Source organism: Bufo gargarizans, chromosome 3 (genome assembly GCF_014858855.1).
Source record: "Bufo gargarizans isolate SCDJY-AF-19 chromosome 3, ASM1485885v1, whole genome shotgun sequence".
NCBI lineage: Eukaryota > Metazoa > Chordata > Amphibia > Anura > Bufonidae > Bufo > Bufo gargarizans.
In genome coordinates this window covers 258405675-258430227 of record NC_058082.1, presented here as the reverse complement: position 1 = coordinate 258430227, position 24553 = coordinate 258405675, and the positions used below count along the sequence as shown (strand labels likewise).

General features: G+C 43.5%; 2 protein-coding genes across 2 annotated transcripts in view; one reads left to right on the top strand and one right to left on the bottom strand.

The window, feature by feature from the left end:
- The window catches only part of NF1 (neurofibromin 1), a 192512-nt gene that overhangs the window by 123319 nt on the left and 44640 nt on the right, over positions 1–24553 (top strand). The window contains 5 exon segments of the mRNA XM_044285074.1: positions 8012–8444; positions 12465–12805; positions 18481–18683; positions 19896–20089; positions 22298–22438. Coding sequence (XP_044141009.1) covers positions 8012–8444; positions 12465–12805; positions 18481–18683; positions 19896–20089; positions 22298–22438 — 1312 coding nt within the window.
- On the bottom strand, positions 2812–5955 carry EVI2A (ecotropic viral integration site 2A). Its single transcript, XM_044285076.1, has 2 exons — positions 5800–5955; positions 2812–4178 (listed from the first exon to the last, which is right to left on the bottom strand). Exon 2 carries the CDS (start codon positions 4151–4153, stop codon positions 3404–3406), a length of 750 nt encoding a protein of 249 aa, XP_044141011.1. The 5' UTR covers positions 4154–4178; positions 5800–5955; the 3' UTR covers positions 2812–3403.

The window sequence follows — 24553 nt, the reverse complement described above, 5'->3', positions numbered from 1 at the left end:
ATTTGTCTAGCCACTTATGTACCTGTCCTTAAGAAGTCTAGGCAGCACAAAGCGCTCTGCCATCCATCTTCTACCTACACTGATACATTGTAACAAAGTTCAGTTGTGTGATTGGTATTGGAACAGAACTTCTTTAATTTACAATCTCAAACTATTTTACTTTGACATGTTAGCTGCAAAAATAGGTCAATAATCTAAAAGGTTCTCGTAGAATATTGCACCATGGATAGTATTCGTAATATTAAAGTTCGTCACGAGGGTATTTTCACATATAGCAAACATTCCAGCTGAAAGCGTTTTGCAGGAGCAGCAACTTAGGCTACTTTCACACTGGTGTTTTGGCTTTCCGTTTGTGAGATCCGTTGAGGGCTCTCATACGCGGTCCAAAACGGATCAGTTTTGCCCTAATGCATTCTGAATGGAAAAGGACCCGCTCAGAATGCGTTAGTCTGCCTCCATTCAGTCTCCATTACGCTTTGGAGGCGGACAACTAAACGCTGCTTGTAGCGTTTTGCTGTCCGCCTGACGAAGCGGAGTCAAACAGATCCGTCCTGGCACACAATGCAAGTCAATGGGGACAGACTTTCAATGATGTTCATGACGGATCCTTCATGGCTATAGAAGACATAATACAACCAGATTAATTTGTGACGGATGCATGCGGTTGTATTACTGTAACAGAAGCGTTTTTGCAGATCCGTGACGGATCCGTAAAAAAACGTTAGTGTGAAAGTAGCCTAATCTGATCCACACATGTCGGGGGGGATAATATAAGTGACATGTGCTGATATTAAATATATTTTGGGAAGGTCTTGTAAAAGTAGGATTAGGCGGTTTTTGTTTTGCGGTCTACAAATTGCTGATCTGCAAAAAAAGGATGACATGCTCTATTATTTTTTTTATTTTATTTTTTTGCGACTCTACGGAACGGACATACGGATGTGGATAGTACGCGGTATGCTGTCAGCATCCTATCTGCAAAAAAGAAAAAACTGAACGGACACAGAAACAAAATACATTCGTGTGCATGTAGCCTAAGAAAGATGAAATAAATTAAGTTGACCCAGACTGATCCCCCATTGCGTAGTGGGTCCTTGTTGGTCCTTACCCCTAGTACCATCTCCAGATGTGAGAACTTCCTGCTCAGCCAGTCACTTGCCGGGCTCATCTCAGTTACTGATTGGGCGTTTCCTACGTGTTTGACGCAGTTTGTTGTAATGACAGTGACCGCTTTTCGACTAGAAACTGCATTCTTCATAATAGTACATATTGACTAAGCAGTCCTACTTTGTAGTCTGTGCTGGGAATTTCTGCAGCAGTTGAGCTATATGTTCAGAAGTGGAAGAGGAAGAATGCATGAGTGCAGAAGGTTCTACAAAAGGGCCATGCCCTTCATCAGCATACATTAAGCATGTTCCTCTTTCTACTAAAAATTTGAATGTATGTGGTACACAGTTTGTATAATAGAGCTCCATGGATTTGTTCAGACTACACTGCAACATTTGTCGCACCTTTGTCGTGCAACAATTTTTAAAATGGCAGTCTATGGTGTCGCGCTGCAACATGCGACATGCTGCAATGCGACAGTCGCAGAAAAATCCATCTCGAATGGATTTTTCTGCGACTGTCACGTCGCAGCATGTCGCATGTTGCAGTGCGACACCATAGACTGCCATTATAAAAATTGTTGCGCGACATTGGTGTAGCCAAATGTCGTGTAGACCTAGCCTAAGAAGCGACCATATGGGTGAATAAAGTGTTTTTTCTTTTTTCTTCCTTTTTTTTTTGTGTTTGTGCTGCCTTATTTTTCTTCTATTGTTCTGGATTTGTTGTCAGATCTATTGGCCTGCACCTTGCCATTGTGTGTGTGTGTGTATATGTATGTGTGTATATATATGTGTGTATACACACACACACACACACACACACACACACACACACACTGTTTGTATAGGACTTTACAATATTTTACCTCTTAGTGGCCAGCCTCTTTTGGGCCTTACAGACCCAGCATTTTTATTCCTTTTTTCATAGTCTCCTTCCTTCCAAGAGCTATAGCTTTATTTTCCCATTTATGCAGCTGTATGAGGACTTTTTTTTTGTGGGACCAATTGTAGTTTTTAATGGGGTACACATAACTTTCTGATTTATTAATTCTTTCTGAGAGGGAGATATGGAAAAAGCTGAAACTGAGTTTTTGCGTTATAAATTTTGCCACATTCATTTTTCAGCATAAATAACATATATTTATTCTTTGGATCAGTACAATTTTTTTACTGCTTTTGTGTAATAAAACCCCTACACATGTCCCAGCCTGCCTATTCGCACATCGGCACCCTGCAAATGACTCCACTTCCTCTGTCACCGCTTACATGCAGTGTGTGCCATTGCCCACGGCATGTAAGAGGTTAAACCGCAGTGGTTAAGGAAAAACCGAACTGAAAAAAACGTCATAGGCAAAGTTCCGTCGGTTAATTGGGCTGATGGACGGTTTATCAATTAGTCGCCCAGCCCTAGTTGATGTAATAAATGAAAATCAGACATCATATAGTACGTTACAATCTCTTTCTAAAAAAGTTACAACTAGCCCTGTACCTCAAATGGATCCAGAGATCTCCCCATTGCTTTGCTAGATTTATTTCATGCTGGCAGCTCAGGGGGCATGCCCTTTCTGCTGCAGTTCTTTCCCTGTAACTGCTACAGCTTCTAACAGAAATGTCTGGTGACAGTTGAAGATTTAAACTGAGCACATGCGACCACCTGAGTGAGGTGGACGGAAACATAAGAAAAAGAATAAACAGCAGGCGGCACTATACAGATACATTTTATTTTATAGCACAGTGGCTATACAAAATTTTAATTACATGAAATTACAAAAGTATTCAGTTCCAAGTGCTGGTTTGAAAAATGCAGAATATTTTTTTGTGTGAACTCCTTTACTCTTACTCCTATAAAACAGGAAGCGTTTTTTTCCTTTGCGCCATAGCAAAAACGGAGAATGTATAAAAACTAGTAAGCACCAGATATATATATAAAGTCAAACTTTTTATTTTTGATTTCTCCAGTGCATCTAGAACAAAAATAGTACCGTAACTTTGAAAACAATATTGGTTAAAGTACCCTACTGTTTTGTGTATAAAGCTCCTGTGCAGACCTATTTGTCTCCATGGTTACAGGGTGTGTTGTCTGATCCTGCAAAGGTGTTGTCACTTTTACCTGCTGCCTCTACATCTAGTATTTTCTTGTATGACGTCTACAAAGTTTTTTCAAAGTTCAATGCCTTGTCATAAAAGTCCAAGTTTTCCATTGTCAAACTAAAAAATAGCAGTCCGAGACAAAACATTCAGTAAGGTTTCATCCCATAGATCCAACTCAGAATTTGGTACAGTGAAGTACCGAATGTTCAGACTTCTAATGTGGATATGGTTGTCATAGTTGCAGTTGTCAAGCTTTTGTTTTCCTCTGTATCCTCTCTCGATCTGGCTAGGGTAGGAGTTGCCATCAGTTTAAGCTTTTCAATTGTATTGGTATCTCCCAGTGAAATCTCATCCATGGTTAAATTGGCTTCATGAGCCTTCTTCTGCCAGGTTTCCATGCCTAATGGCCACAAAATACTTGATGCGCTTAGAAAGTCCCCATTGCTTCTTGCTTGGCGCTTTGATTGTGTTAGCTTTGCCTTTAGAGCCGATACCTTGTTTGCCAGCACCACTGTAGATATGATTAACACTGCAATAATAAATACCAACACGGCTATGACGATGACGCAGATTATTATTCCCGTCTTGTATTTCTCATCGACTGTACAGGTTGCAGTAGCTGTGATGTTTGGGTTGTGGGGTATGACAGTATAGTTGCTTTTAAGCCCCTTTGTTTCCTTACTTGTAGTTTGTTGGGTGACGTTATATGAAACCGTTGTCCTATTGGGTTTATTAGTGGTTACGTCTTGTCCTCTAAGTTCTGGAGCAATTTCATACACCGAGGTTGTAGAATTGTCCTCATGAAGGGACAGGAAATGAACTGGAGCATCAGATGTGCTGTTTATTTCGGTTATGACTGGTTTATCGGTGTTGAAATTGGCCATGCTTACTTCTGCTTTACAACTGAAAGAAAGAAACAGCATCACAAGATGCAGTGAAGGCTGCATGTTCTTCATGTGGCTTTCTTGAGTCCTCTGGTATCTGCCAAGTAAAGAAAACATGATGATGGTCAATGATTTAAGGGTTAGATTATAAATTCACTAAGATGTAAAAGCGACATTACTTCTCCCCGTTTTAAAAATCTTTTTTAGGGCTCATGCTGGGGAAGGTTTTCCTGACCTCACATGACTGGACCCATTCAAGGACTAGGCTCAGGATATACAAGATATATTCTTAAGCCTAAGCTTTTTAGACTTGGTATCGTGAAACGGAGAACAATTCATTCATCCCTCCTTGCTAAACGGTGACTATGGCCAGCAATCCTATATACCCGTACAGGATGCAAACAAAAAGCTCCAAAAACAATTTGGTAGGTATGGATTATCTAAACCTTTCATGTCAAGAACTGACCCTCGGGTTTTTATGTCCCTTTTGTTATAACGTAAAAAAAAAAAAAATCCAATAGAGCAGGATGGATTGTTCAGTAGATTAGATTTTCTGTATAAACTGTAGAGCAGCATGGTTAAAAACTATTACGCACTTCACCGATCCCCACCGCTGCTGTTCCAGCGCTTATTGGGTTCCCATTGGTGTCCATTTCCAGGTTGCAGCTCGAAACAAAGGAATTGCCTGGAGATGTCTGCCCAGCTAATCCCTGGAGGAGGCAGCTTACTGCTGTGACCAGTGATTGGTTGAGCAAGCAACTCCTGCCATTTCTTGTGTGCGCCAGAACCTGTGATCAGCTGGGACCTGGTGGGTGTCGGAATGACGAAATTGGTAAGAATTTTTTTTTTTTCATTATTATTATTTTTGCCCATTTCTGCACCACATAGCTGAAATATCTTCTCACTGCATAGCACCCTTTCATGCTACTGACCATTTATGAGATCTAGAAGCATGATCAGTGTTTAGAAAATGTACCCAAGAAAGATGGCACATGCTCTGTCTCCCAGGTTTCTATACACGGCATCCCAAATTGCCACGTCTTGACTTTTGGTTTGTGGCAGGACTGCAATTTTTCCTCATACACAATTCAGTACTTGTCTGTATGTTGTGGAAGTAGATGTCACTGCGATTATCTGGTCATATGATGTACCGTCTGGGGAATTTCCAGGCGGCTATAGAGAATTGTTATCAATATCCTCCTTGCTGATAGGAATTACACATTTGTGAATGGACAGGAGTCTGCCGATTTGGGTTAAATATGATCATACGTCTGTCAGGTTAGCATGCCGTTCCTCTGGACTCCTGTGTAACAATGATTTGTGTAGGTTTTTGCCTCTTTTCCGTAAACCCGTATGTGGTCAGTAAAATTTGTTTATGTCTCTAACAATACCACAGTTTACCAAAGTGATTTTGGAAATCCATCAAACTTTTGCCCCTTAGGGTGCTGCCACACTTTGTTTTTTTTAAGCTAAAAACCAGGTTTGGATCATAAAAGGTGAGAAAGTATGACGAACAGCTACTACTCCACTTTTCTGAATCCACTCCTGGTTTTGGCATCAACAAACCTGAATGTGTGGCCGTACTCTTGTACTTTGATACTGTAGTATGTTTTACAAGTTGTTGTAATTACTGATCTCAGTGAGGTGTGCTTAATATGCCGTGGTCGGCATAAAATGATGACTTAGACGTGTGATAGAATTGGTCAGTTTGTGCTCACCTTGGTAGTCTTCTTCACTCAGGACCTCTGGTGAATCTGTGTCGCACCGGTTGCAAAGCCTTCCTTACTCTTGAAATCTTGTCGTGCTCTGAAGATCGCCTTGCTGCTGTTTCCTTTAGTGTTACACCACAGAGCTGTCAGACTTCCGCTTTTGTTTTTGCTCATGCTCAATGTTACGCTAGCTTATAAAAAAGACCTAACCCCGTGCCTTAAGTAAATAGTCTGAGGGTGATGTCATCTACAAGATAAAGCTTATGGAGTAAAGTTCTACAATGGGTTTTATCTTTACAGCAAGGAGATGAGACAATAAGGAGGAGTTTGTGTGTCAGTGCTGAGTCAATAGCTATAGGTGAAGGAAATGGGGGACTTGTGTGATCTTGTTGTGTTCATCCATAGCACATGCACGTACTGCTGCTGCGATTGATCATATTTGTATTGTCCCTTCTCTTGTGTTTTTTTTCCTTTATATAATTGACAATGAGTACAGGGTGATAAACGGATGCATAAGTAAATGTACCTGGAGGTATTTTCTGGTCATAGAGGTGATGGAAGATGATTAATATTTATAACTACCGTAACATTTGAATTTTAAGATTTAATTATTATTTATTATAATTTTATTTATTTTTTGCTAGTACGGTTACTAGTTGTCAGAGATAATTATAAATCTCAGACAAGCCCCTGTAATGGTCAAATATAAAAAATTAGGTTATACTTGCCTCTTTCTCCAGTGCCAGTGGTGGTCGTCCTTGTTTTACAAACTGGCAGTATACTGGCGAGTATAGTGATTGGCTGCTGCGGTTGCACATCGCCAGCACTATAACACGATGTATGGTGCGTTACCGCTGCAGCCAATCGCTGTACTCGGCAGTAGGCCAGTGAAGACAGGGTTTGGCTGCAGCGGTTATGTGCCCTATACTCGCACGTCAGCGTTACAGTTTGCAAGCAAGAAGAGGTAGGAGTACTGGACTGGAGGTTGCACATAGCCAGCACTATAACACGATGTATGGTGCGTCACTGCTGCAGCCAATCGCTGTACTCAGCAGTAGGCCAGTGAAGACAGGGTTTGGCTGCAGCAGTCAGTTATGTGCCATATACTCGCACGTCAGCGCTGCAGTTTGCAAGCAAAGAAGAGGCAGGAGTACTGGACTGGAGGTTGCACATAGCCAGCACTATAACACGATGTATGGTGCGTCACTGCTGCAGCCAATTGCTGTCCTCAGCAGTAGGCCACTAAAGACGGGGTTTGGCTGCAGCGGTTGTGTGCCATATACTGGCACGTCAGCGCTGCAGTTTGCAAACAAGAAGAGGCAGGAGTACTGGACTGGAGGGCACAGAACAACATTGGCGAATAGTAAGTACAACATTTTTTTATTTCGCAGCATTCATGGGCTTGTCCTAGAATTTTAACTATTTCAGAAAGCCTTTTAAACTTTGCACATCGCATTTGGGAGCTGTATGCGGTTTTCGATCAAAAACGGTTTGTCAAGACAGGCTGACAGTCTGCTGTGTGTAAGGAGCCCCTAGACAGATGACCCTTTTTAAAAAATGTTCTTGTAAAGACATAACTTCTTTTATGTGTGGAAATTCAGCAGGAAATGCCCTGTCTTGGTACATAGGAAGTGGTGTAGTATTATTTTCTAAATGATTATGTACATTTTTGCATTGGACCATGTACAGGTAAATCGGAAATTAGAGCAGTTGATAAAGTTTCACGCAAAGATCTTGCTATATTTCATTTCATCTGCTTTGGCTGGTTTTGCAAAAATGAGAAGTGCAGCCAAATATGTTGTCATTGATATTATTTTCTCAACCTGGCAAACTCCTCATTCTATTATCGATAGAAAACGCTGACAAAATGAAAGGCTCTGCTCCTGCAAAGGAGTGACATCTGATATTGCTGCACTTTCCTCCTATTGTGACGTCTGCAAAAATTGTTACTGCAACAAAAAAAGATCATTCCTCTAAGAATAAGAAACAATACTAAACTTTCTTTACTACTGTAACTTATGGTTAGCTAATATAGCAATTTTATGTGGGAAATCCTCTTTGGTTATGCCTACAGCTTTGATGGACACAAATAACTCGACACACAGGATTGTAATGGGAAATAATAATTTGTATTGAGAACACTTATGGCTGTATACAAATACTTTGTGCTTAATAAGGCTAGTGCACATCTGCTATAACGTTTGTTTTTGGCTTCCTGCAGGTTTAAGACTGGTCAAATAAACGGAGATTTATTGATCTACCATGTCCTTCTGACTTTAAAGCCATACTATGCCAAGCCATATGAGATAGTGGTAGATCTCACACACGCTGGGCCCAGCAATCGTTTCAAGACAGACTTCCTTTCGAAATGGTTTGTGGTTTTTCCTGGCTTTGCTTATGAAAATGTGACAGCCGTTTATATCTACAACTGTAACTCCTGGGTGAGGGAATATACTAAATACCATGAGCGGCTGTTAACTGGACTGAAGGGCAGCAAGAGGCTGATTTTCATTGATCCATCAGGAAAGTTGGCCGAACACATAGAACACGATCAGCAGAAACTCCCAGCTGCCACACTTGCTTTGGAAGAGGACTTGAAGCTGTTCCATAATGCACTTAAACTGGCCCACAAAGACACTAAAGTGTCCATAAAAGTAAGTGGTTGCGTAATAGAGTTTCATTATAACCCTTTTAGGCTACTTTCACACTGCCTTTTCTGGGTCCGCCTGTGAGATCAGTTTCAAGGCTCTCACAAGCGGCCCAAAACGGATCAGTTTAGCTCCAATGCATTCTGAATGGATAAGGATCCGCTCAGAATGCATCAGTTTGCCTCCGTTCCGCCTCCATTCCGCTCTGGAGGCGGACACCAAAACGCTGCTTGCAGCGTTTTGGTGTCCGCCTGGCGATGCGGAGCCAAACGGATGCGTCCTGACTTACAATGTAAGTCAATGGGGACGGATCAGTTTACATTGACACAATATGGTGCAATTGTAAACTGAACCGTCCCCTATTGACTTTCAATGTAAGTCAGGACGGATCCGTTTGACTTACACTTAGACTTTTTTTTGACGGAGTAATGCAGACGGATCCGTTCTGAATGGATACCAGCGTTTGCATTATGGGTGCAGATACCAGACGGAGCCGCACCTAAACGCAGGTGTGAAAGTAGCCTTACAGGCAATATAACTTTAATACATTTCCAGATATCAAACATTTTGTCATTTTGATCCTTGCTTACAGAATTGAAGATCCTGTAGGAACTGTTTAGTAGGACTGTAATATTAAAGAAGCACTCCAGCAAAGTTTTATTTAATTTTTTAATTTTTTTGCCTGTATAGTATTTATTAAATAATAGTCAACTGTTATGTGTTTCTTGTGTATACTTCTTGTAATTAAAGTGACAATTATTCATCTGCTGCCCTAGTTTCTTCCTACCCTCTGATATGGTTCCACTAATACAGCCTACATTTTCCACGAACTCTATGTATTTCTGCGCTATGGAGCTTCAGCCTGCCTCCTGCTTTTGATACATTTCTCTCTGTCAGCTCTAAAAGCAGGAGGCAGGGAGAGCAGTGTGAAGCTACATCTCATGGGCACATACTGGAGATTATGCTCTACACACGGCTAATCATTGTATGGACTTGCCTGCTATATCACTGCACACCTGGCCAGAAATGACCTTTTCATATGGTGTACAAAGAGAGGAACATGGAGGAATGAGATGTCTTGAGACTTGAGGAGGAGTTTTGATCTGTTATCCTGTAGCTCAGAGGAGACACAGACATCCTGTCTACAGAGAAGCACTTGACTCATCCATCCATAAAGAAAGGATTATAGATGTGTACAATGTATGCACCTGAGCTGGGATAAAACAGATTACACTGCTTAGAATATTGCTGGCAAGTTAGCATTCTATAAAATAGCTAGAGTGCTTCTTTAACACAAGTTACTGTTCATAGGGCATATTAAAGAGCATCTGTCAGCAGATTTGTACCTATGAACCTGGCTGACCTGTTACATGTACACTTGGAAGCTGAAGGCATCTGTGATGGTCCCGTCTTCATATGTGCTCACATTAATTGTTTTAATATATGCAAATGATCCTCTATTACACCGGCTCTGCTCTCTCTGCAACTGGTATGTACTCTCCACTTTGACCGGGCCGGGCAATGAAAATATTATAACTAGTGTTGAGCGAATTGAGCTCCCTGCCTCCTGCTTTTAAGAGCTGACAGAGGCAAAATTAATTTCATCCGAGGTTGCAAGAGACATCGGTGAATGAATTTGTTAATCACGTCTGTGTCTTTAGAAACATTTTAAAATGGCAATCCGAAGTCTGGTTTGGTACCAGATTACGAATTTTAAATGTTTTTAACCCCTTAAGGACTTATGACGTACCGATACGGCATGTTTCCCGAGTCCTTAAGGGCCCATGACGTACCGGTACGTCATGTGTATTTCCGATCACCGCTTCCCGGCGGGAGGTGATCGGAATGCGGTGCCTGCTCAAATCATTGCGCTGCCTTCCAGTGGTGAGCCTGTGAGATCCAGCCCCCTGGATCTCACAGGCCGGAAGCTGTATTGGAATGCATTGTAAAGGATTAGACCCCCAAAAGTGCAAGTCCCAAAGTGGGACAAAAAATAAAGTGAAAAAATATTTTCCCCCAAAAAATGTAAAGTTTCAAGTAAAAATAAACAAAAACGTCATTTTCCCCAAATAAAGTAAAAAAAAAAAATAGTAGGTATCGACCGGCTCTATAAACATATCACATGACCTACCCCTCAGATGAACGTAAAAAATAAAAAGGTGTCTGCCCACCAAAATAGTACAAATCTAACCGTCGCCTCATCCCGCAAAAAATTAGCCCCTACCTGAGACAATCGCCCAAAAAATAAAAAAAACTATGGCTCAGAATATGGAGACACTAAAACATCATTTTTTTATTTTATTTTTTAAAGCGGTTATTGTGTAAAACTTGCATAAATAAAAAAAAAGTATACATATTAGGTATCGCCGCGTTCGTATCGACCGGCTCTATAAAAATATCACATAACCTAACCCCTCAGATGAACACCGTAAAAAATTTTAAATAAAAACTGTGCTAAATAAACCATTTTTTGTCACCTTACATCACAAAAAGTGTGATGGCAAGCGATCAAAAAGTCACACGCACCCCAAAATAGTGCCAATAAAACAGTCATCTCATCCCGCAAAAATCATACCCTACCCAAGGTAATCGTCCAAAAACTGAAATAATTATGGCTCTCAGACTATGGAAACACTAAAACATGAATTTTTTTGCTTCAAAAATGAAATCATTGTGTAAAGCTTACATAAATAAATAAAAAAAAGTATACATATTAGGCTACTTTCACACTAGCGTTCGGGTGTCCGCTTGTGAGCTCCGTTGGAAGGGGCTCACAAGCGGCCCCGAACGCATCTGTCCAGCACTAATGCATTCTGAGTGGACGCGGATCCGCTCAGAATGCATCAGTCTGGCAGCGTTCAGCCTCCGCTCCGCTCAGCAGGCGGACACCTGAACGCTGCTTGCAGCGTTCGGGTGTCCGCCTGGCCGTGCGGAGGCGTGCGGATCCGTCCAGACTTACAATGTAAGTCAATGGGGACGGATCCGTTTGAAGATGACACAATATGGCTCAATCTTCAAATGTATCCGTCCCCCATTCACTTTCAATGTAAAGTCTGGACGGATCCGTTCAGGCTACTTTCACACTTAGAAATTTTTTAACAATATAATGCAGACGGATCCGTTCTGAACGGAGCCACCGTCTGCATTATATGAGCGGATCCGCTCTGAACGCAAGTGTGAAAGTAGCCTTAGGTATCGCCGCATCCGTGACAACCTGGTCTATAAAAATATCACATGATCTAACCTGTCAGATGAATGTTGTAAATAACAAAAAATTAACTGTGCCAAAACAGCTATTTCTTGTTATATTGCCTCACAAAAAGTGTAATATAGAGCAACCAAAAATCATATGTACCCTGAACTAGTACCAACAATACTGCCACCCTAGTAGTGGGGAATGTAAAGTTATAACTATTTTTGGAGGTATTACTATGTATTATAGAAGTAGAGAAATTTGAATTTTTTTACACATTTTTGGTGAATTTGGTATTTTTTGATAAAAAAATTTTTTTTTTTTACTTAATTTTACCAGTGTTATGAAGTACAATATGTGACGAAGAAAACATCTCACAATGGCCTGGATAAGTCAAAGCGTTTTAACGTTATCACCACTTAAAGTGACACTGGTCAGATTTGCAAAAAATGGCCGGGTCTTTAAGGTGAAATAGGGCTGAGTCCTTAAGGGGTTAAAGATACAGAACTGAATACCAAATTCATTCTTGCTCGACTTCAGGTGAAACAAGTTTAATACATTTTAATGCTGTACGGAGAAGTGTTAGAACGAATTGACTTCGGATCCGCCAGTATCATCAGTACAAATCTGCTGACAGAGGCCCTTTAAGGGAAGAATACAGCATTGTACAGAGGCATACAGATCGTCTGTAATATGAAGCTGCATGGACCCGGTGTGCCTCTGTACTGGCTCCATGCACACAGCTCTTGGACAGTATATGCTTTTATTGCTTTTTTTGTTTCAAACTTTAACTCACTGATTCTATAATTAATATATATATTTTTTTTTTGTAGGTTGGTTCCACAGCTGTCCAGGTCACGTCAGCTGAGAGGACGCGGGTTTTGGGGCAGTCCGTGTTTTTGAATGATATTTACTATGCGTCTGAAATTGAAGAAATCTGTTTGGTGGATGAAAATCAGTTCACCTTAACCATTGCCAACCAAGGAACACCTCTCACATTCATGCATCAGGAGTGTGAAGCCATTGTCCAGTCTATAATTCACATACGGACTAGATGGGAACTGTCACAACCAGATTCTATTCCCCAACACACTAAGATCCGTCCAAAGGATGTTCCGGGAACACTACTCAACATTGCGTTGCTTAACCTGGGGAGTTCTGATCCAAGTCTACGGTAGACGCTCATCTATCTTTAGCCATATAGATATCTGTAAACTCAGTTCAAAATAATACTGTATTTTTTGTCTTTTTACAAATGCAGTTTGTTTTCTTATTTTAAAATGGTTCACTGGGTTTTACATGTCTGCTTTCCAAAACCTTGCCCTTATAGGACAAGTATAGCTCGACCAAGGCTATGCCACCTGATCTGATATTGGGCACGAGTCAGTGCAAGTGAACGCTGGCCAGTACCATTGCCAAGGCAACCACACATAGGGTTGGGCAATACATTGGCCCAAACTTTAGCAGCCAATGAGAGAGGAGAAAAGACAACGGCATCCTCACAGGCCAGCTGCGAGCCAGGCCTGTACCATTGTCCACAGCGGGGGAAAACACATGCGGACTAGGGTAATGAATAAACATGTCCTAGGTCAGTGATATGCAAACTGCGGCTCTACAGCTGTTGCAGAACTACAACTCCCAGCATGCAGAGACTGCCTACAGCTTGGCATGGTGGGAGTTGTAGTTTTGCAACAGCTGGAGAGCCGCAGTTTGCCAATCACTGTCCTAGGTAATACCATCTCCTATCCTATCTTACCATCTATTGGCAGGCTTATCGGTTTTTGCAGCAGCCCTTGCATATGGCAGTGCCAGCTCTAGCGTTGAGAAATAGCACCCAAAACAAAAATATACCACTTTACCATTTACTGCCCCCCCCCCCCCCCATATACACATGAACGCCTGACCCCTCCCCATATACAGTGTACAGCACCCGGCAACCCCTGTATACAGTGTACTTTGTACAGTGCACATAGATGGGGATGTACTAGACCCAAGGGGAATATACAGGTCGAGTCCCACAAGTATAAGCCCCATACAGTATAACGTCTCCTTGTGGCCCCCATACAAATTACCTCCTTGTGGCCCCCATACAGTATAATTTCTCCTTGTGGCGGCACCCATACAGTATAACATCTCCTTGTGGCTTCCCCCATACAGTATAACATCTCCTTGTGGCTGCCCCCATACAGTATAACATCTCCTTGTGGCTGCCCCCATACAGTATAGCGTCTCCTTGTGGCTGCCCCCATACAGTATAGCGTCTCCTTGTGGCTGCCCCCATACAGTATAGCGTCTCCTTGTGGCTGCCCCCATACAGTATAACGTCTCCTTGTGGCTGCCCCCATACAGTATAATGTCACTTTGTGGCCCCCATACCGTATAACGTCTCCTTGTGGCGGCCCCCATACCGTATAACGTCGCCTTGTGGCGGCCCCCATACCGTATAACGTCGCCTTGTGGCGGCCCCCATACCGTATAACGTCGCCTTGTGGCGGCCCCCATACCGTATAACGTCGCCTTGTGGCGGCCCCCATACCGTATAACGTCACCTTGTGGCGGCCCCCATACCGTATAACGTCGCCTTGTGGCGGCCCCCATACAGTTATCGCAATGAATTTATTAATATCGCCCAACCCTAACCACACAGCACCATGCATCTGTCTGATTTTAATGAATAGGAGCTGTGCATGGTAATCGCTGGGTGTTGTCTAGTTGCTTTGGCATCTGTGCCACTCAGTGTGCAGTTGGCTTTCCATGCTTGATGCCCTGATGGGTGGGGTACTTAGGTGGAGGAAAACTTTAAAGGCAATGTACATCTTCGGGGCATTTATTTATAATTTTTTTTACATTTCGAGCTAAAAATAATTTTTTTCACGAAGGGTACTTTCACACTAGCGTTTTTGTTTTCTGGTATTGAGTTCCGTCACAGGAGCTCAATACCGGAAAAAAACTGATCAGTTTTATCCTAATGCATTCTGAATGGAGAGCATTCCGTTCAGGATGCATCAGTTCAGTCCCGCTTACGTTTTTTGGCCGGAGAAAATACTGCAGCACGCTGCAGTTTTCTCTCCGGCCAAAAATGCTGATCACATGCCGGATCCGGCACTAAGTGTATTGAAGTGTATTAGTGCCGGATCCGGCATTAAGTGTTCCGGCAAAACGGATCCGGCTTTCCGGGCTGCGCATGCGCAAACCTTTTAAAGATGCAAAAAAAATATATTAATGGATCCATTTTTTGTATGACACCGGAGAGACGGATTCAGTATTTCAATGCATTTGTCAGACTGATCCGGATCCGTCTGACAAATGCCATCAGTTTGCGTTCGGATTGCCGGATCCGGCAGGCAGTTCCGGCGACGGAACTGCCTGCTGGAATCCTCTGCCGAGAGTGTGAAAGTACCCCTAGTCGTTATTAAAAATGCTCAACTGTTTCTGAGATACAAGATTTTAAAAAAATCAGTCTGTTTGCAAAATGTGACTCTCTTTGAATCCCGTCAGCTGATACTTATACCGTATTCTTATCAGTTTGATAAGAATTGGGCAATGATCAGTGTTTGAGGTCAAGAGGTCAGTTGGAGGTAGTGTCTTCCAGTAGAAATACCTTTTTGTTATTTGATGGAAGAGCAGGGAGTCTGTGGTCTCTGGCCAATTAATGTGTAAAAGCTGTTTTGTACTTATTCTATGTTATACTGGGTGGGTTTAAAGGGAACCTGAGCAGATTGGTATGTAGTTTTATGGGAGAAGATTCCTGCTCATTCTGGGCTTTGAAGTCTAGGATTCGGTCCTACCCGTGACTGACAGCTATCTCTGTGTACACAGTCATAGGCTACTTTCACACTAGCGTTCGGGTGTCCGCTTGTGAGCTCCGTTTGAAGGGGCTCACAAGCGGCCCCGAACGCATCCGTCCAGCCCTAATGCATTCTGAGTGGACGCGGATCCGCTCAGAATGCATCAGTCTGGCAGCGTTCAGCCTCCGCTCAGCAGGCGGACACCTGAATGCTGCTTGCAGCGTTCGGGTGTCCGCCTGGCCGTGCGGAGGCGTGCGGATCCGTCCAGACTTACAATGTAAGTCAATGGGGACGGATCCGTTTGAAGATGACACACTATGGCTCAATCTTCAAACGGATCCGTCCCCCATTGACTTTCAATGTAAAAGTCTGGACGGATCCGCTCAGGCTACTTTCACACTTAGAAATTTTAACAATATAATGCAGACGGATCCGTTCTGAACGGAGCCACTGTCTGCATTATATGAGCGGATCCGTCTCAGACGGATCCGCTCTAAACGCTAGTGTGAAAGTAGCCATAGAGGGAAGGCTGTCAGTCACTAACAGGACCGAATCCTTGTCTTCAGTCAGTGATTGACAGCTATCTCTGTATACACAGTCATAGAGGGAAGGCTGTCAGTCACTGATAGGACCGAATCCTTGTCTTCAGTCAGTGACTGACAGCTATCTCTGTATGCAGTCATAGAGGGAAGGCTGTCAGTCACTGATAGGACCGAATCCTTGTCTTCAGTCAGTGACTGACAGCTATCTCGGTGTACACAATCATAGAGGGAAGGCCGTCAGTCACTGATAGGACCAAATCCTTGTCGTCAGTCAGTGACTGACAGCTATCTCTGTATACACAGTCATAGAGGGAAGGCTGTCAGTCACTGATAGGACCAAATCCTTGTCGTCAGTCAGTGACTGACAGCTATCTCTGTGTACACAATCATAGAGGGAAGGCTGTCAGTCACTGATGGGACCGAATCCTTGTCTTCAGTCAGTGATTGATAGCTATCTCTATGTACACAGTCATAGAGGGAAGGCTGTCAGTCACTGATAGGACCGTCTCCTTGTGTTCAGTCAGTCATTGACAGCTATCTCTATGTACACAGTCATAGAGGGAAGGCTGTCAGTCACTGATAAGACCGAATCCTTGTCTTCAGTCAGTGACTGACAGCTATCTCTGTATACACAGTCATAGAGGGAAGGATGTCTGTCACTGATAGGACCGTCTCCTTGTCTTCAGTCAGTCATTGACAGCTATCTCTGTATACACAGTCATAGAGGGAAGGCTGTCAGTCACTGATAGGACCGTCTCCTTGTCTTCAGTCAGTCATTGACAGCTATCTCTGTATACACAGTCATAGAGGGAAGGCCGTCATCACTGATAGGACAGAATCCTTGACTTTAAAGCCTGGACAAGCAGGCATATGCATGAAAGAAACAATACAACTACTGTATTTTTCACCCTATAACACGCACCTGCCCATAAGATACACCTAGGTTTTAGAGGAGAAAAATTAGAAATAATTATTTTTCATCAGACCTCAAAATAGACACCCAGTGTTAATAATACTCCCAATCAGACCTCAGATCATACTCCCAATGTTAATGAGGTCCCCAATCAGACCTCCATGTTAATAAGCCCTCATATTAAGTAGAACTGAGATCAGACCTCCTTGTTAATAAGCTTCCATGTGAAGCAGACCTCCGATCAGAGAAAAAATAAACCAACTTACCTCTCCTGCACCGTACGCCGAAGCAGCTGCTGAGACCCAGTGTATTTCCTGGTCTTCCTGCCATGCTGTACACAAGAGAGCGAGCGGCCAAGGAAGACCTGGAAGCGGTGAGTACAGAGCCTGAAGAGCACTGCATTCACCACTTCCTGGTCCCTCTGTACTAATGAGCACGTCCATAATTGTAGCGCTCATTAGTATTCGCTCCATAAGATGCGCTGACATTGGGGGGAAATCGCAGACCCTTTTAAGTTGAATGGGTTTGCATCCGTCAGCGCCTGCTGCACGGACGGTGCACCTACATTGGGGACCCCAATTTGCAGTCCCATATGCACAGCACGGGCGACACATGTTCATGTGCATGAGCCCTTATAGGGTGAAAAATACAGATCAGCTCAGCTTCTCCTGCTCTCTAACATGCTGTGCAGATTAATTAGCATTTTCATGGTGGCAGGTTCCCTTTATGGCTACTTTCACACTAGCGGCAGGACGGATCAGACAGGCTGTTCAACCTGTTGGATCCGTCCTGCCGCTATTTTGCCGTGCCCCCGGAGTACTGCATGTCCAACTTTTTAGTCCGGCGGCCACTTGCCGTGTTGCGCCGGAGCTCCGCTCGCGTCCCCATTATAGTCAATAGGGACGGAGCGGCAGTCCGGCGGCACAGCAAAATAGCGGCAGGACAGATCCGACAGGGTGAACAGCCTGTCGGATCCGTCCTGTCGCTAGTGTGAAAGTACCCTAAGGACTGCACCTTTTTTTTGTATATTTTTTAATTTATTTTATTTTTTACTCTTTCCAGTGTGTTGTCCAGGTTTGGAGATGGCAGCCCCCTGTTATAAGCATTTGAGCATTTCATTTAATGCTTCAATGCTCTCCTTTGCCCTGCCAAAGCCCGGTGATGTCACCAGGAACACTGCTGGGCGGAAGCCTCCGCCCAGCAGTGTGTGGTTATAAACAAACATAAAAGCCCTTGTCCTGCACGATCCAGTGCAGAGCAAGGGAGAACATCGGAGCATGAAATGCTCTGATGCTCATAACAGGGGGCTGCCTGGGTGAAATACTGGGTATGTAACCCGGTCAACCACTTTAAGGACTGCACCTTATTGACTTTTTACAATTTCCCCATTGTTGTATGTTATTTATCCTGCAATAATGGCATGTAGCATACATCGTCATGTTCAAAATCTGTGCAGGACTGTGTTGAATACTGAAAGTTACAGATCCCACTATGATATAAAGTGAAGACCTTATAAAGCAGTTTAGTTTGTATGTAATTGGATATGTATTGGTTTAATTTGTGCGGAGTTATGAGGTGGTATTGACTTGTGTTGTCTTTTTTGCAGGTCTGCTGCCTATAACCTTCTGTGTGCCTTAACATGTACCTTTAATTTAAAGATTGAAGGGCAGTTACTGGAGACTTCGGGTCTTTGCATCCCGGCCAACAATACACTTTTCATTGTCTCCATTAGCAAGACACTGGCAGCTAATGAACCTCACCTAACCCTAGAATTTTTGGAAGAGTGCATTTCTGGCTTCAGCAAATCCAGTGAGTACAAGTTCTCTGAAGTATAAGTAGTGCTTTCTAATGTTGTAAAGTTGCTTCCATTTTCATCATAGATTTTGCTTGCAAGGCTTTAACACGTACACTACCATGAACATTTTTACACTTTTGACTAAACGTCCCCATGCACTTTAAACTAATGTCAGCTGAACCTGCCATTTTTGACGGGGTCGGCCAATAATGTAATGTTTACAGGGAACTCCCAACTCTGCCCTCACTGATGTAGGGGGAGAAAAGGGTAGGGCACGTTGATCATTCTCCCAGGAGATAAGCTGCCGCCTGAGGTGTCTGGCTGTGCTTGAAAGTGTATTTGTCAGTGGACAACTATTGAAGGTGTATTTGCACCTTGAACCTAAAAAAAAATATTCTGAATTATACAATGGCATTGTGAAAATGCCACCCAAAACTTTAGGAGCACCTTAATTACATTTTTAAACAAATCATAATGTTTAAAACATTAATTTAAAAACAAAGCTATAAAAATGTATGGTTGTGTCTAAACGTCTGACCCTAAACCCTCATTCACACGTCAGTGTTTTGGTCAGTGATTTCCATCAGTGATTGTGATCCAAAACCAGGACTGGAGGTATAAGGGAAAGATCCGCACCTGGTTTTGTCCCACAATCACTGATGGAAATCACTGACCAAACCCTGACGTGTGAATGAGGCATAATAGGACCAGAGACAAAGCACTTCCTTCTAAAAATATAAACGATGGATGTACTCTGTACACACGTCACATATGTCTATGCCTAGGTATATATGACTTTGTATATTCAGGGGGCAACTATCCACTGATTAAGAGGAATCCATGGAGGCTGTACTGGGGTGCTATCAGAGTAGGTAATCGCTTTTGGATCAGTGGGGAAGGGGTCTGACTTCTTCACTGATCCTGAGAAAGAAGGGGATGCAATGCTGAATGGGGTGTACTCTAGTTCCCTTCACATGTGGCCAGTGAAGGGGGTGCAGTGTTAAAATTGTGCTGCTGCCTTTTTTATTGTCAGGATTGGTGGGAGTCTTAGAGCTGCGTGCCACCACTTTATAAGATGAGTGTACCCATTTAAAGTGGCACAGACAGAAAATACTTTCCATATTTAGGCAGTAATCTGGATGCGTTTCATCTCATTGTGCCCCAATGCGTTTAGTATATTGATAACACTATATAGTCCGTGTTAACATATCGTCTCTGTCTTCCAGGTATTGAACTGAAACATCTGTGTCTGGAGTACATGACCCCTTGGTTACTAAATCTTATCCGCTTCTGTAAACTTACTGACGATGCAAAGCGCCAACGTGTCAGTGCGATCTTGGACAAGTTGATTACCATGACTATCAACGAAAAACAAATGTATCCGTCCATACAAGCAAAAATATGGGGCAGTTTGGGGCAGGTAAGCTAACAGCAGGTACTAGTAAAACGTCACCTACAAAAAAAAATTAAAAAGGTTGTTTAAGGGAAGTCTGTCACCTAATCTGAGCTTTCCACTCCACCATCATGACAGCCCAGAGAGATTGACCCCTGACCTCTGTAGGGGCAGGAACAGAGATAGGTTTAAAAGGACCCCTCCCACCACCATTCTCCAGTGTGTTCCTGCCCCTATAGTGGCCAGGACAGAGAAAAGTCCTCTCTGGCTTTCAGGGAGGTGAAGTGGACCTTGTTTATTATTTTTTAAGGGTACCTGGGTGACCGCATCGGCAGTGCTTCTTGCCTCCCTTGCGGGTTCTTCATCCAGAAAAGCGTCCCCTGCTCTCCGGCGGACTTAGTTCTAAAGCTGGCAGGGTGGCTCCAGGATCACGCTCCCTGTTGAGGGAAGCCTGCCCTGAGCTGCCTGACGTCACTTCCGGGTCGCCGGCGAAACCCGGAAGTGGACTGGGCCTCTATAAAAAAAAAAAAAAAAAATGCTTCCAAGCACTCTTCCCGCTGCGCTCTCTGCATCGCTCGCTGACCGGAGGACATGTCGGACCAGGAGAAGGAGACGCAGCAAAAGGAGCAGACCGCTCCAGAGCGCTTCTGCGTGAGTAGCCCACCTGGGCAGCCGGCAGCTTCACAGATGGCAAGAAGGTGGGGGGGCCATCTCTCAAATCAAGGGTGCCTACCTGGGACTTAAACACTGTCCTTAGTGGACTCACAGGTCCGCCTTACGAACCCTTGGACTCAAGTTCTCTGAAGCATCTTTCTCAGAAGGCGGCTTTTCTTATTGCTAAGCCATCAGCAAAAAGATTGAGCGAGATCCAAGCATTGTCAATAAGACAACCATACCTCACAATACAGGTGGATCGTGTTACCTTGAGGCTAGACCCGACGTTTTTGCCAAAAGTAGTAACAGACTTCCATAGGAACCAGGAGATCATTTTTCCCTCCTTTTGTGAGAACCCTAAGGATTCTGAAGAACAACGTTTCCATACCCTGGACGTCAAACAAACAGTGCTAAAATACCTAGAGGTCACTAGAGACCTGAGGAAGGTGGACAACTTACTAGTGCTCTTCTGTGGTAAAAATAAGGGCAAGGCAGCTTCCAGATCTACCATTGCCCGATGGGTAAAACAGACTATTACAGACTGCTACAAGATCGAAGGCACCAGTTGTCCAGAGGTCATTCGGGCTCACTTCACGAGAGCCATGTCTGCCTCTTTTGCTGAAAGGGCAGGAGCTTCACTAGCTCAAATATGCCAGGCTGCAACCTGGTCTAGTGTAAACACCTTCATTAAACATTATAGACTCGACTTATCAAGGTCCTCAGACCTGGCCTTTGGTCGCAAGGTCCTACAGGCCGTTGCCCCACCCTAAGACGTATATAATTTATGTCTCTCTGGGCCGTCATGGTGGTGAAGTGGAAAGCTGGAATTAGACTTACCTGTAATTCATTTTCCACAAATCCACCATGACGGCATGATATCCCACTCAAAAAGAAAAAAAAAGAAAAAAATTTTTTTACTCCAATGATTTAGTATGAGTTAATATCAAAAACAAACAAAACAAAACAAAAAAAAAATGTTCTACATGTTCCTTTTTTATTCTCGACATCACCCATGATTGGTCAGTTCTGCTAAGATCGGTGGGTTTGGTCGAATTAAATTAAAGAAGTTATCCGGTAATTTTATATTAATGGGCTATCCTCAGGATAAGTCATCAATATCGGATTTGCAGGCAGATTTGTTCAAAGAGGAGTCCTGACACACCCATCAAGTGCGTAGACATCTTCCTAGTCCATCAGTGACATCTCCATACATTGGTCACTTGGCCTTGACGCAGCTCAGTCCCGTTCAAGTGAATGGGGCTGAGCTGCAATACCAAGCACATCCACTATACAATATACGGAGCTGTGAATAGACCGCAGTGCTCACTGGAGCTCCGGAACGGATTCCCAGGATATTGATGATTTATCCTAATAGGCCATCAATATCAAAAACACCTTTTAAAGTTTGTCGACCTTAGGGTACTGAATGTTATGAATGGGATCAAATCTTTTGAATTTTCTTAAGAAATAATTGATCTCTGCTGTCACCTCATTAGCATATAGATACAAAATGACAGCAACAACAATTTTATTGCATTTTTTGTAAGTGTAATTACTGTATTTTTCTTTGTTTTTAACTAGATCACAGATCTTCTTGATGTCGTTCTTGACAGCTTCATTAAAACCAGCGCAACGGGTGGCCTGGGATCTATTAAAGCTGAGGTCATGGCAGATACAGCAGTTGCTCTAGCATCTGGCAATGTCAAGCTGGTTTCAAGCAAGGTCTGTTTATACCTGTTATGCGAAGCAGTTACAGTGAGGAACAGAAGTATTTGAACACCCTGCGATTTTGCAAGTTCTCCCACTTAGAAATCATGGAGGGGTCTGAAATTCACATTGTAGGTGCATTCCCACTCTGAGAGATATAAAAATAAAAAATAAAATCAGGAAATTGTATGATTTTTTAAAGAATTTATTTGTTTTGCACTGAACATAAGTATTTGAACCCCGGAGAAAATCAGTGTTAATATTTGGTACAGAAGCCTTTGTTTGCAATTACAGAGGTCAAGCGTTTCCTGTAGTTCTTGACCAGGTGTGCACACACTGCAACAGGGATTTTGGCCCACTCCTCCACACAGATCTCATCTAGATCTGTCAGGTTTCGAAGGCTGTCGCTGAGCAACACAGAGTTTCAGCTCCCTCCAAAGATGTTCTATTAGATTTAGGTCCTGTGACTGGCTAGGCCACTCCAGAACCTTGATATGCTTGTTACGGACCCACTCCTTGGTTATCCTGACTCTGTGCTTCAGGTCGTTGTCATGTTGGAAGACCCAGCCACGACCCATCTTCAATACTCTGACTGAGGGAAGGAGGTTGTTGCTCAAAATCTCACAATAAATGGCCCCATTCATCCTCTCCTTAATACAGTGCAGTTGTCCTCTCCCCTTTGCAGAAAAGCACCCCCAAAGCATGATGTTGCCACTCCCATTGCTTCACAGTAGGTATGGTGTTCTTGGTATGACACTCATCCTTCTTTTTCCTCCAAACAAGACGAGTGAAGTTTAGACCAAAAAGGTCTACTTTGGTCTCATCTGACCACATGACTTTCTCCCATGCCTCCCCTGGATCATCCAGATGGTCATTGGCAAACTTCAGACGGGCCTGGACATGTGATAACTTCAGCAGGGGAACCTTCTGTGCAATGCATGATTTGAAACCATGACGGTGTAGTGTTCTACCGACAGTGACCTTTGAAACTGTGGTACCAGCTCTCCATGTCATTGACCAGCTCCTCCCTTTATTTCTGGGCTGATTCATCACCTTTCTTATCAGTGATACCCCACGAGGTGAGATCTTGCATGGAGCCTCAGTCAGAGGGAGACTGACAGTCGTCTTTAGCCTCTTCCATTTTCTAACAATTCCTCCAACAGTTGATCTATTTTCACCAAGATGCTTGGCAATTGCCCCGTAGCCCTTTCCAGCCTTGTGGAGGTCCACAATTTTGTCTCTGGTGTCTTTTGACAGCTCTTTGGTCTTGCCCTGACTGACCAACTGTGGGGTGGACTGACTGACTGTGAGGTGGACAGGTGTCTTTAACAAGCTCAGACAGGTGCTACTAAGTTAGATTAATGAGTAGGAGTAGAGGTGGACTTTTTAAAGGCACAGTAACAGGTCTTTGAGAGCCAGAATTCTTGTTGTTTCTCGGGTGTTCAAATATTTATGTTCAGCAGTGCAAGACAAATACATTCTTTAAAAATCATACAATGTGATTTCCAGAATTTTTTTAAAGGGATTCTGTCACCAGTTTTTTGCCCCTCCATTTAAAAATATGGTTCTGTTCAGGGAGCTTTAGTGATTCCTAATGTGGTCTTATAACTGAAATCTGTAGGCTCATTTTGTCTAAAAAAAGGTTATAACTAACCTGTCATTCATCCAACTAAGGTGCCCAAGGGGATGTGCATGTCTTCCAGATGCCGCCCGCACCCGCCGCCGTTCGTGCCCTGCTCCTCCTTTTCTGACATCAGCGCCGCCTCAGAATCCTTTGTTACGCCTCCGGCTCTCCCTCACCTCCCCCCTCCTTCTTCTCTAACATCTCGCGCGTGCGCACAGGTCTGTGCCTGATGCGCCTGTGCGGACTTGTCCGTTCGGCTTCATGGAGCGAAGTGCGCATGTGCCGGCACTTCGCTCAACCTCCCGATGACCTGAACACTGGCGCCAGCCTGTGTGCACGCGCGAGATGTTAGAGAAGAAGGAGGGGGGAGTGAGGGAGAGCCGGAGCCATAACAAAGGATTCTGACGCGGCGCTGATGTCAGAAAAGGAGGAGCAGGGCAGGAACGGCGGCGGGTGCGGGCGGCATCTGGAAGACATGCACATCCCCTTGGGCACCTTAGTTGGAT